The sequence below is a fragment of the Cervus elaphus genome, chromosome 5 (assembly GCF_910594005.1).
Source record: "Cervus elaphus chromosome 5, mCerEla1.1, whole genome shotgun sequence".
NCBI lineage: Eukaryota > Metazoa > Chordata > Mammalia > Artiodactyla > Cervidae > Cervus > Cervus elaphus.
The window spans coordinates 134114434-134127013 of record NC_057819.1 but is presented as its reverse complement, the minus strand read 5'-3'; the positions used below and the strand labels follow the sequence as shown (position 1 = coordinate 134127013).

Below are 12580 nucleotides of genomic sequence, written 5' to 3'. Positions count from 1 at the left end.
CAGAGGCTTGTGCTTAAAGTCTCAGAAATCATGACTTTTCTCTGTAAATAAGATGGGAGGGAATTTCTGACCAGAGAACGCTGCCTATCCACGGGGTTTGGGGAAACTGGGAGCTGGCCTGAGGGTTTCCAGGGGCTCCCTCCACTGAACCCAGAAACCTTTTCTCCTCAGGGTTCCCTGCACTTCTGCAGACTTTCAACCAGGCTGCTCCTTCGGAATTGAGGATTATCTCTGCTCAAAAAAATACGGGGGCTGCCCTGGTGGCTCAGTAGTAAAGAATCTGCCTGCCAGTGTAGGAGACATGGGTTTGATCCCTGATCCAGGAAGATTCAACATAACGCAGAGCACCTAAGCCCGTGTTCCACGACTACCGAGCCTGTGCTGGAGGAGCCACAAGTACCGAGCCCTCATGCAGCAGCTCCTGAAGTCTGCACGCCCCGGAGCCCGCACTCTGCAGCAAGAGAAGCCGCCGCAGTGAGAAGCCTGGGCCCCGCAGCCAGAGAGGAGCCCCCCTCTCAGCACCGAGGGAAAAGCCTGTGCGGCACCGAAGACAAATAAACACATAAACACATAAAAAATTTTAAGAAAAGGAATGTCAAGCTCCCTTCCCATGTGGTTCCTGCGATCTGGGTACTGTTAGGTTATTTTTCAGTACTTTCTGTTCCTTTCATTTGGAAGGTAACAGAGGAGGTACAGCATCTGGGGGTTCCACAGGATCTGTGACTTCTTTTTCCTCCTCTCCGATTGCTCTGGGGTCTGCTGAGTTCAAGCCACAAACCCACAGACACTGGGTGTCTTAAGCATTCACTGTGGTATGAAAAAAAAAAAAACTAAAATTTTTTTTTTTAATTTCTGGGGGAAAAAATGTTTGGAGTAGTTTTATGCTCTTAAATTAGATTTCAGTGTCGCCAGTCCTTCCATCCTCTGCCCTGGTCTTTCTCATGCCCTCCAGCGCCTCTCCAAGCACTGGGACAGAACGTTCGGTGACCACACCAGGCAGCAGGTTGTTAGCGTGCCCACCACCCACAGGACGACAGGCCAGGGTCCCCTTCCTTCCCTTCACGACCCTGATAAGAATTGCCACAAACCCACCTGTGTTCCAGGGACAACAGCATGCCGCCCCTGGTCATTTCATTGTCTTTCCTCAATATTCCTCAGCCTCCACATGGATAAAATAAGGTTAATCCAGAAAAATCTCTAATACCCCTTGCATGCTTCTGCTCTGTCGCGTCCAACTCTGGGGACTGTGGTCCACCAGGCTCCTCTGTCTCTCCACGCAAGAATACTGGAGCGGGTTGCCATGCCCTCCTCCAGGGGATCTTCCTGACCCAGGGATTGAACCCGTGTCTCCTGCACTGCAGGTGTAGATTCCTTACCCCTTCCAGCTCTATAATCCCATGATCTTAAAACATATCCCCCATCCTCAGCTCAGTTGGATGTCCTGAAGTGCTTCCAAGTACTTCTCTAGTGAGCTCAGTCTGGGCAGTTTGGAGATTTGTATGATAAACAAACCATCATGTACGCAGATAGGAAGCCCCAGTCACAGATCAAGGACCGAAGGCAACACTGCCCATCGGAAAAGAACTCTCAAACCTTTTTGACTGGACAGGCAGGATGGGCCGATTCCTTTTGCACCTTTTTAATAGCTCACACACTTCTTTTTCTCTCGGATTTTAAAAAAAACAACTCATAGCTTAACTTTTGAGGATATTAAAATGTGAGTCAAGTCAACACACACAACGACGAGGTGGAGCAGAGCTCGGCGGATCAGATGGCCAGTGCGCTTGTTGTTACATTCCCATGGCAAAGAGCCCTCTGCTGACACTCTGCACCTGGCTCCTGGCTTGGAGCGGGTGGCCTGTGATCAGCCAAAATGGAACAAAATTCTGAGCATGAAATGAGCTGCTGAAGACAATTCACAGGCAACCCCAGCAATGGATGAGGCTTTCTCAGGTATTAGAGTCTGTCCTGGGCAAGCCTGTGCATGTTACCATCTGTGTGGAATACTGGGGCCAACAGAGGACTCAGAACAGAATCACAGACGGGACCAGAGGTGGCCGACAGCCTCTCTGTTAGTAGCTCAGCCATGTCTGATTCTTTGCGAGTCTATAGACTATAGCCTGCCTGGCTCCTCTGTCCATGGAATTCTCCAAGCAAGAACACCAGAGTGGGTTGCCATGCCCTTCTCCAAGGGGACCTTCCCAACCCAGGGGCTGAACCTGGGTCTCCTGCATTGCAGGCAGATTCTTTACTCTCTGAGCCACCAGGGAAGCTCTTTTAGGGAACCATGAACCCGGCCTCTCACCCTCTTGGTCCCCACCCAACCTTCCTCTCTTATCCTGTCTATGGGATGGACATCCTCAGAGTTCTCTCCTGGCCTCTGTCTTCTCTTCTTCACCCTCTATAGTCTCTCTCCAGCAAAATAACCCACTTCTAACACTTGAAACAAACAAACAACAACAACAAAACCAGAACAATTGGAGCAAGTGCTTGGAGCACACAATTTAAGCGACAGTGGCCACAGAGGTCTGGCACGTGCCATCCAGATATGTCCACTGCCCCCGCCTCCCTGCAATTCCTTTTTTGGTTACAGGTATCACTTTGCCTGTCACAGCTCAGATTCTGCTTCCCACGATGTGTTTTCAGCACTGGGTAATTCCCCTGCCTCCAAACTCGCCCTCTCCTCCACTGATCCTGCTTTTCAGTGAACAAGGGAGGCCATGGCCAGAGCAAGGGCCCACGCCCACGAGTTTACAGATGTTCACAGCTGGGCAGCTTCAGGGGTCATCTGTCCAGTGAAATGGATGTTGGATTATTCAAGCCAACAGGAGCATCTATAACAGCTGATGAAAAGGCAGCAAGAAGCCCATGAAGCCAAGAAGGAACCGCCTATGATGTCGGCCAAGAGCAGTGAGAGCCCAGCCGGTTCACCGACCGTCAGGAGCAAACAAAGGGCGGTTCATGTCCAGTAAAGTTCATTTTCCAAAAAGATCTGCACTGTGTTTGTGAAAGCCACAGCGATAAATTTGCTGGATTTAGCCCACATGGCCGCTCAGAGCCGAACAGAACAAACAAGATAATAGGAAATTCTCCTCCGAGCCCTGGGTAGTCCTGCCAGGCCTCACAGGACTACAGGTCTGTTCATTAGTAAAGCCCAAAGTCACACAGAATGAACCGGTTAGTCTTCCCATTAACAGTGTGTGCCCAAACAACAGAAGTGCAGGCATTAAAAATACTCAGCCAGAGACACTCATCCACAGAAAATAACAGTTAAAAACACTCAGTTCAGAAACATTCATCAAAATAAAAGAATAGTCTCCAGGCTACTTACATCTGTGTCGGGTCCTTTATCTGCCCCCGGACAAGAAAAAGTAACAAATTCATGGCACCTCTTGTGAACCACGAAACAGCAAACTGGTGGAGAGAAAAGAAAACTAAAATTAGAAGAGTGGATTGAATATACAAAGCCTTGTCCTCCAAACAGGGCTACCTGCTGTCAGCAGTCAAATTAATTTCACTACAGACAGAATCTCATAAACAGCAATCAGACAGCATTTCACTGGAGGCTTGGCCTCATTTGGTATTGCTTGGATTCCCGGATAACAGAACCACAGAATGCCCGCATGGACACGGCACAGGAGACCTAAAGCTTAACTTGTCTCCTCTAAAGCTGAGGGGAGAGGACGGGGTGGTAAGACCCTTCTCCTGAGGTGTAAACCAGGAAGCTACAGGTAAAGCACTCTGCACTCCCCTCCCTGCCACCGACACACTGAGGTGTGTAAACATGGATAAACATTAGACCCTGTGAGTAAGATACAAGGAGAGTAACTTATTACAAATAATACATGGGTATCACCAAGAACTTCCTTAGCAGATTTCTGAACTTCAAGAACTCCTTAAGACACAAACCAGATCTACGGAAAACAGCCCTTTGAAGTGCAGAAAAGCTGGAAAGCATCCTCTCTCTTGAATCTACCAGCTTGGGGGGGGCGGGGGTGGTCACCCACAGATAGTCCAAACCACTACGCAGCAAGTGTTTTCCAAGCAACAGGGTTTTCATAAGTCTTCCTGAAGATGAATCAATAAAAAAATCATGAGTTATAAACTAGTAAGTCAGATTTTTATGAATAGTGTAACATGGAGGACACACAAAAGATATAAATAAATGTCCTAGGCCATCCTCCCTCTAAAAGTGCAGCACCAGCTCCAGAGCGCACAACCTACGGCCCTCTTGTTTTCTGCTGAACAATAAGCTGGGCTTCCCCGTTGGCTCAGACAGTAAAGACCCCGCCTGCAATGCAGGAGACCTGGGTTCCAACCCTGGGTCGGGAAGATCCCCTGGAGAAGGGAATGGCAACCCACTCCAGTATTCTGTTTTTGTTTGTTTGTTTGTTTGTTTTTTGAGGCTAACTACTTTACAATATTGTAATGGTTTTTGCCATACATGGACATGAATCCGCCATGGGTGTACATGTGTCCCCCATCCTGGACGCCCCTCCCACCTCCTCTCCACCCCATCCCTCTGGGTCATCCCAGTGCACCAGCGTTGAGTGCCCTGTTTCATGCATCGAACCTGGACTGGCGATCTGTTTCACATATGGTAATATAGATGTTTCAGTGCTATTCTGTCAAATCATCCCACCCTCGCCTTCTCCCACAGAGTCCAAAAGTCTGTTCTTTACATCTGTCTCTTTTGCTGTCTCGCATATAGGGTCATCATTACCATCTTTCTAAATTCCATATATATGCATTAATATACTGTATTGGTGTTTTTCTTTCTGACTTACTTCATTCTGTATAATAGGCTCCAGTTTCATCCACCTCATTAGAACTGATTCAAATGTATTCTTTTTAATAACTGAGTAACATTCCATGGTGTATATGTACCACAGCTTTCTTATCCATTTGTCTGCCGATGGACATCTAGGTTGCTTCCATGGCCTGGCTATTGTAAACAGTGCTGCGATGAACATTGGGGTACACGTGTCTCTTTCAATTCTGGTTTCCTCGGTGTGTATGCCCAGCAGTGGGATTGCTGGGTTGTATGGCTGTTCTATTTCCAGTTTTGTAAGGAATCTCCACACTGTTCTCCATAGTGGCTGCCACTCCAGTGTTCTTGCCTGGAGAATTCTGTAGACAGAGGAGCCTGGAGGGCTACAGTCCATATGGTCGCAAAGCGTTGGACACGACTGAGCAACTAACACTTTTAGCTAAAAAACATTCACTGAGAAATCCTGTGAGTCCCACATGGAAGGCAGGCGAGACCTCCCCAGACCCTGGCTGCCTTCTTCCGCTGCTGAGGGCACTTCACCTCCTGCACACGTGTCAGGAGGCAGAGCCGACTGAAGAGGGCGGGAGAGGCTGGCAGTTTTGCTGAGAGCCGAGACTGCAAGATCAAGGGGGCACTCAGAGGCCTGGTGGGGATGCTCGGGACGTTTGTGCTCAGCACGAGCAGCCACTGAAGGGTCTGAACCCGAGGGACGAAAGCAGTGCTCCTGACGGGCCGATGGTGGCGATGGGAAGGGTTCCTGGGACAGGTCAGGGCTGTAAGGACTGGGCCGGGGCGCCCTAGGTAGTCTAGGATTGAAAGTGATGGCCGTCACTTTTCGGCCGGTAAGAGACGGAAGCGTGAGACGCCACGGACACCGCAGAGGACCTGCCGGCTGACCACAGACACCGCTTGTCAGCATCCTGCCATGGGCCACTCTGCCAGGTCACGTCGCCTGCGCTAATTATCTCACCAACGCCTCACAACGCTACCTAATATGCTCCGACGTCTGTGTGTTATGGACGGGGAAGCATTGCACTGATCTTTGGTGTCTAGTCTGTATAAGCTCATGATGTTTGCAGACAGGAGACGGGATGGGAGAGATGGGCGGACGGAGCGATGAACAGGGCAGACGGACACAGGTCTTCTGGACAGTCATCCCTCCGTGCAGAGGAGCCAGGAGCCAAACTAAGGTTTGCTGGACCCACTCCCCCCGCCCATCTCACACTGGTGAATAGGAGAGGAAAAGGTGATGAACGGGATGCCGAGTCTGCACATGATGCCAGGGACATGCGTGCATGGAAAAATAGTTCTAAGTATGTAATAAATATATAAAAGTGAATACAGATACATGGGTTGGTCGAAAGGTTCCTTCAGGGCATCCCGTTTTTCTGTGATATTATGATGTTACCTTTTGGCCAACCGTGTGTGTGTGTGTGTGTGTGTGTGTGTGTGTGTGTGGCCAACCGTGTGTGTGTGTGTGTGTGTGTGTGTGTGTGTGTGTGTGTGTGTGTGGCCAACCGTGTGTGTGTGTGTGTGTGTGTGTGTGTGTGTGTGTGTGTGTGTGTGTGTGTGTGTGTGTGTGTGTGAACCCAGAGGGTGAAGCTGTGGGTGTAGGTGTCAGGGAAGCAGGATAAAGGATGACTGCTTTCTTTTTAAATAGCTTTAAGATGGTCCAATGCAAAAGTGTATCTTTAAAAAACAAAACCCTCAGGCTGGGCACAGCAGGCAGAATGGGGCACTTAGGGAGCCGTCCGCAGGAAGGTGGATGGTTCGCGAAGCCCTCCCTTCTGGACAGGGAAGCCCGGGTGAGGTGCCGGCCGCGGGCGCCCCTGGGGCGGGACTCGGCGGAGGCGCCCCCGGCCCTCACCGCCCCAGCGCCGCGGCCTCCCGGGCGTGTCCGCCGCAGCGCCCCATCGCAGGCTCCTGAGGACCGACGGACAGCAGCGCGGACGCTCAGACCAGGCCCATCAGCCACGGTCCCCAACATGGCCTCGGCTCCACTCGCGGATTGAGGAAGACAAAGGCCACAGGGCCTGTTTCCTCTCCACGGTTCACTGCGGACACGCTGTGTGGGGCGGACACGGAGCATGCCGAGTCCCTGCTCGGCGGGCCAGCCTTCCAGCGCTTCCTCCAGAAGGCTGAGGTCCCCGCGGCCGGTTGGTGTCCGGGCCTGCCAGTGCGCCCAGCTCTCCAGCGGGAACTGCACAGACTGTACCCCTGGAATCCCCAGTCCAGTCGTATCCTGGAATCAGCCCGCACTGAACAATATGATATGAAAGGGAAGCAAAAGCCCCCAGATCATTTCCTCCCCAACTGCCACGAAGTGACTGGACTCCCCCGGCGGGAGGGGGAGAGGAGGTCCAGAGAGCTGCTCCCCCTGAGTTATCCAGGTGGGTTCAAGGACTCAGATGGAGATGAGATAAAGAAACGGAACCTGCGGCTCGGCCCTCCCTCCTGGGGGGTGGGGGGCTGATTAGGGAGAGGGAGCAGGGAGACCCTCGCCATTCAAGCCCACAGAGTTTGTTAGGAAAGATAAAAGGTTTTGGAAGTACTTGCTGGTGACAGTTGTACAATCTTGTGTATATACTAAGTCCACTGAGCCATACAAGTAAACATGGTTAAAATTGTAACTTTTAAGTTACATACACTTTGTTGTTGTTGTTGAGTCGCTAAGTCATGTCTGACTCTTTGCGACCCCATGGACTGTAGCATGCCAGGCTCACCAAAATATAATTTAAGTTACGCATCAACCTGGAGTGAGATTTATGAAGTTATAAATAAGGTACACAGACATGGAATCTTGCTTATGTAGATTTACGGCTTTTTTCGTTCCCAGTGGACCTGGCTGCAAAACCAAGGAAGTATTTACTTCCATTTCATTAGGTTCTACATAAAGTCCACGCCAGATTAGAGGGGAGATGCGGGGAAAATTGAGTTTTCAGAGCCAAGGACTCACATGATCTCAGAGGATTAGAAATGGGCTCCTCCGACCTTCACATCTCTGTGCAGAGTCAGCAGCAGCGATGGAAACAAGGGCCTCACCCCCAGAGCCTGGCTCTCCACGCAACCCCCGGGGACCGTCTGTCACCTCTTTACATGCAAAACAGGGTCATCCTGCTTACACATCATGTGGACCACAGGCTTGTTGAGGGGAGAAAATACATACTTAGGTATCACCTTCCATTTTGTTTAAACAATAATTTCCTTTCACCCTCAAGTCTTAAGTCCATATCATTTCAAATTCAGCTCATAGTGACATAAAATGGAACATGTGCATAAAAGTCCCGTTGTCCAAAATTAATGGGGTAAAAGCCATTATGTAACAAACCTGCAATTCAAAAAAGGATCCTACTAAATTTAATAGTTTGACTTCATTTAGAGCGGAAGACAGGCAGCCAAGCTTCTGAGAGCTCCTTTTTTAAATACATAAATGGCTGCCATCATGTGAGATGGTTTTAATTAAATCTTGCTTAGCTGGAAGGGATTAATGAAAGGTAATGTCACATCAGAACACAGTGAAAGGAAAACCTCTAAGGCGAGCGAACTGCTTTCAGCTTTGCGGGGAAAGTAACGAAAAACTGAGCATATATTCTATTCGCATGTTAAAAGAAAATTATTGGTTTCAGGTTTGTAACAATTGAAAACGGTCTTCTTGTGTGATGCATGTTAAAGTTGTATGAAAACAAGCCAAATCAATGTGCTTTATCACACAGTGTGATATGCCATTCTGCAGCCAGCATGCTGATTCTGCCCTAAGCCTTTGTGCACATTCTCCCGAGTAAACCCTGTCAAAACCCCCAATATTCAATATTTCCTCCTTTCCCCAGAGGAATCGCCTTTAACCTCCTCCTCAACTTTCTATCACCAAGTCCCACAGATGCTTCCTCCTTTGTGTCAGTCCCTGCTTGGAGCCGAGATGTATTTCACCAGGTGTGAAGGGCAGAGACCAGAGGTGGCCCTCGTGTTCCTGGCCAGAGAATCTAGGCCAACGGTGTGGGCACGTTGAAGCCAAGAGGAGAGCCCTGGGGTGAAACAAAGCAGAGAAGACCAAGAGGGAGAGGCAGACAGATAGACAGACAGAGAAGCAGGTCTGTGTCAGCCTGGCATTCAGCTTCCATATTACCCATGTCTATGATCCATCAACGGAGGTCATTCTGCTGCTTTTCACATTGCACCCAAGTCCTGCATTTCGGACTCTTCTGCTGACTATGAGGACTACTCAATTTCTTCTAAGAGATTCTTGCCCACAGTACTTTGGTCACCTGATGTGAAGAGCCAACTCACTGGAGAAGTCACTGATGCTGGGGAAAACTGAGGGCAGGAGGAGAAGGGGTGGACAGAGGCCGAGACGGCTGGATGGCATCATTGATTCAGTGGACATGAGTTTGAGCAAGCTCCAGGAGACAGTGAAGGACAGAGGAGACTGCCGTGCTGCCACCCACAAGGTGGCAGAGAGTCAGATAAGACTTAGCGACTCAACAACAACAGATGATCCATCAAACACCCTTTACGTTTTTCATTCTCTTGCGACTTGCCTGGCAGTTGGGTGGCTAAGACTGTGCCGCCAGTCAGGGGCCCTGGGTTCCACCCCAGTCAGAGAAGTGGGACCCACGCACCACAGCAGAGAGGGTCCACCTGTGGTGAAGACCTGGCGCAGCCAAATAAGCAAATATTTTAAAAAATAATGACAAATACTCGAAAATTTTCATTCCCTTCATATACAGCTGCCCTTCACACGTATGATCTAATTTAACACACCTGAACACAGAAGCTCCCGAGTACATGCTTTTTACTGCTAATGCCCACTGGAACCTAGTTTTCTGCACGAGCAGCTGAAAGAGCCCTAAATGACAAAAAAGACCAGAAGGCGGTGGAAATGCGTGGAGCAGACCAGGGGGCCTGCCTGCTGCAATGACACCACAAGGCTGTAAGAGGCAAAATGCGTGCCACTTGCTTAAGGTCACCCCAGATCTTTCCAAGAAAGGCAGGAAAAGAAGCTGCAGGTGCAGGGTTCCGGAAGGAGGTAAGACAGTAAAAACACTTAGGAATCAGGCTTCAATTCTCAGTGCAGATGAAGAAGGGACTCCTACAGTGCAGACAAAACCTCCGGCTCACGACTGCATTCCATCTGACCTGGAGCACTCAGCAGGGATAAGCCTGTCTCTGGCTGCAGTGGGACTGAGTGTCAGGAAGTGTAACCCATGAGTCTCGGCTTTTCTCTGTCTCTTTGGCCAAATACGTGTTTTTCTCAGTGTGTCTGTGCAAGGCTTATTCAGTCTTTTAATAACTTACAAACTTATAATGACTTCACTCTTGCTCATTCCATTCCTCAGCAAACATTTGTAAAGCACCTACTGTCCACCCCTGCTCCCCAGGATGGACCAGACACGCAGAGTTTGCCTTGCAGGAGCGCAGAGGCCAGTTGAGAAGAAGGGCATGCAGAGGAAGAGGTGTCTCTCTTGCTTTCTCTGTCCCCACCGCTTCCTCCCTTCATCTCCTGCTTTTGTCTCCTTCAGTTATAATGCAAAGAACAGGGTAGGTTTTATGTTATTGAACAGCTTTTACCTTTGTCTTTATTTATTTATTTTTGATGTAGACCATTTTTAAAGCCAATGCAGATGCCAGAGACGCGGGTTTGACTCCTAGGTCGGGAAGATCCCCTGGAGAAGGAAATGGCTATCCACTCCAGTGTTCTTGCCTGGAGAATCCCATGGACAGAGGAGCCTGGAGGGCTGTACTCCATGGGGTCACAAAGAGTCAGACACGACCTAGCAACTAAACTACAAAATGTACATACATACACTCATATACAAAATACACACACACACACACACACACACACACATATATATACACAAAACCCAAGGCAGTATCTAGAAAGTTAATAATTCAATAAATAAAAATGATACTCAGATGGGGTATGTGTGCTTAAGAACAGAGCAACACCCTGGTTCTCAAATGGAACCCAGTTGCTAAGAGAAGATGAGTCTGCAGCATCCAGGTAAAGCTTTGTACGAAAATCAACTTCAGATTTCACCTAACAGGGATGAACAGGGACAGGCTGGAAGGGCTTTGGGGGCAATCATCGCTGGCAGCTCTGTGGGACGGCACATTCCTGTCGGGAAACTCTCTGCATCACCAGTGAACGGTGATCTCAGCTTTAAGTCCAAAGCAGCAGTGAGCAATAAACAAACAAACATGTGAATTAGGGTTCTGCACACACTTCCATGGGGAAAACTAAAGGCCCGCAAAGATTACAGGTGACTGTTGGCAAAAAAAGTTATTTCAAACCTAAATTGCTGATGTGAAATGGAAAGGGTGCAATTCAAAAGTATGAGGGGCATTTGTAGAGACTCATCTTCTCACAGCTATTAACGAGTTTAATAAAGTCAGAATTCTTAAAGGGTTCAATAGAGAAGGGTAATCAGGAGTCCGAAGGTAAAAATTATTGGCTTTTTTTATATGCCCTGCTTTATATATTAGCTAGAATTTGCAATCAAAATCATAACAATGACTCTATTTGCTTGATGCTTGCTGATTCTGTAAAGCACTTTCTCAGTCTTTATTGATGATATAACACATGTTCCTACACAAATATTAAGCCACCCAGAAAACAAATAGTTGTCTTCCTCAAGGGACCAAGAGTTCAGGGAAGTCACCTTTATGTTCACCTCCATGAAGATTATTCCTAATTTAAAAGGCAGTAAACATCACTGGGTATCTGAGAATAACAGCCCTGGGGAGAGCTCAGAAAGACTCCACTGCAGCTGTGCCCCTGGAAGCTTCTTCTGGGGGAGGCGGGGGAGGTGAGCAATGAAGTTAGACTCTCCCCAGCCTCAGCTTGTCTCTCCTTTAATCCCAGGCTACAGACTAATCCTCAAGTCAAAGTCCTGCTATCCTAGCAGCCTCACGAAGAGTCAACATCTTCAGCACATATTTGTTCAGTAAACAAGCCACTTGGTTATGAGCCGAAGGTCGGGGTAGAGCCAAGAACCGTGTCTATCTTTCTGGAGTTCATAAATTTCATAATCTATATTCATTGACTTTCAAAATAAAGTTGCATGTTTGTTCATGTGGCCACTCCTTCCACAAATACCTGTGAAGTTCCGAGGAAAAAGCCAGGAAGGCTGGCAGGCATGGAAGGACTTGGGGTTTAATAAAGCACAGTTCTTTACAGGCCTCTGTCTGCAAGGGATGCCAGAAGCCACCTGAGAAGAGACAGTGAGAATCCTGAATGCAGTTTCAAGAAAGATGATGTGCCGGAGTGTCGGGAAGAGGAATCAGCAGAAGACCAGAGACAAGCCCCGGAAAGGAAGCCAGCAGAGCCTGGAGTCCTAAAATCTGTAAGGTGGGAGCATCTCAAAAAGGAAGCTTTCAACAGCATGAGAGCTGGATCGTAAAGAAGGCTGAGCACCAAAGAACTGATGCTTTCAAACCATGGTGCTAGAGAAGACTCTTGAGAGTCCCTTGGACTGCAAGGAGATCAAACCAGTCCATCCTAAAGGAAATCAACCCTGAATATTCATTGGAAGGACTGATGCTGAAGCGCCAATATTTTGACCACCTGATGTGAAGAGCTGACTTATTTGAAAAGACCCTGATGCTGGGAAAGACTGAAGGCAGGAGGAGAAGGGGGCAACAGAGGATGAGATGGTTGGATGGCATCACCGACTCGATGGACATGGGTTTTCCAGGGAAGCCTGGCTGCTGCCATCCACGGGGTCGCAAAGAGCCAGACACAACAGAGCACAGTGCAGCATGCTGTGGATCAACTAGTCTGCAATGAATTCTGTTTTTAAAAATTAAACT

General features: G+C 48.7%; 1 protein-coding gene across 4 annotated transcripts in view; it reads right to left on the bottom strand.

Annotated features, from left to right (window-relative positions):
* The window catches only part of PRKCA (protein kinase C alpha), a 292204-nt gene that overhangs the window by 158931 nt on the left and 120693 nt on the right, over positions 1–12580 (bottom strand). For all 4 annotated transcript variants that reach the window (XM_043905764.1, XM_043905761.1, XM_043905762.1 and 1 more), the window contains exon 3: positions 3332–3414. In XM_043905764.1, coding sequence (XP_043761699.1) covers positions 3332–3414 — 83 coding nt within the window. The remainder of the gene's footprint in view (positions 1–3331; positions 3415–12580) is intronic.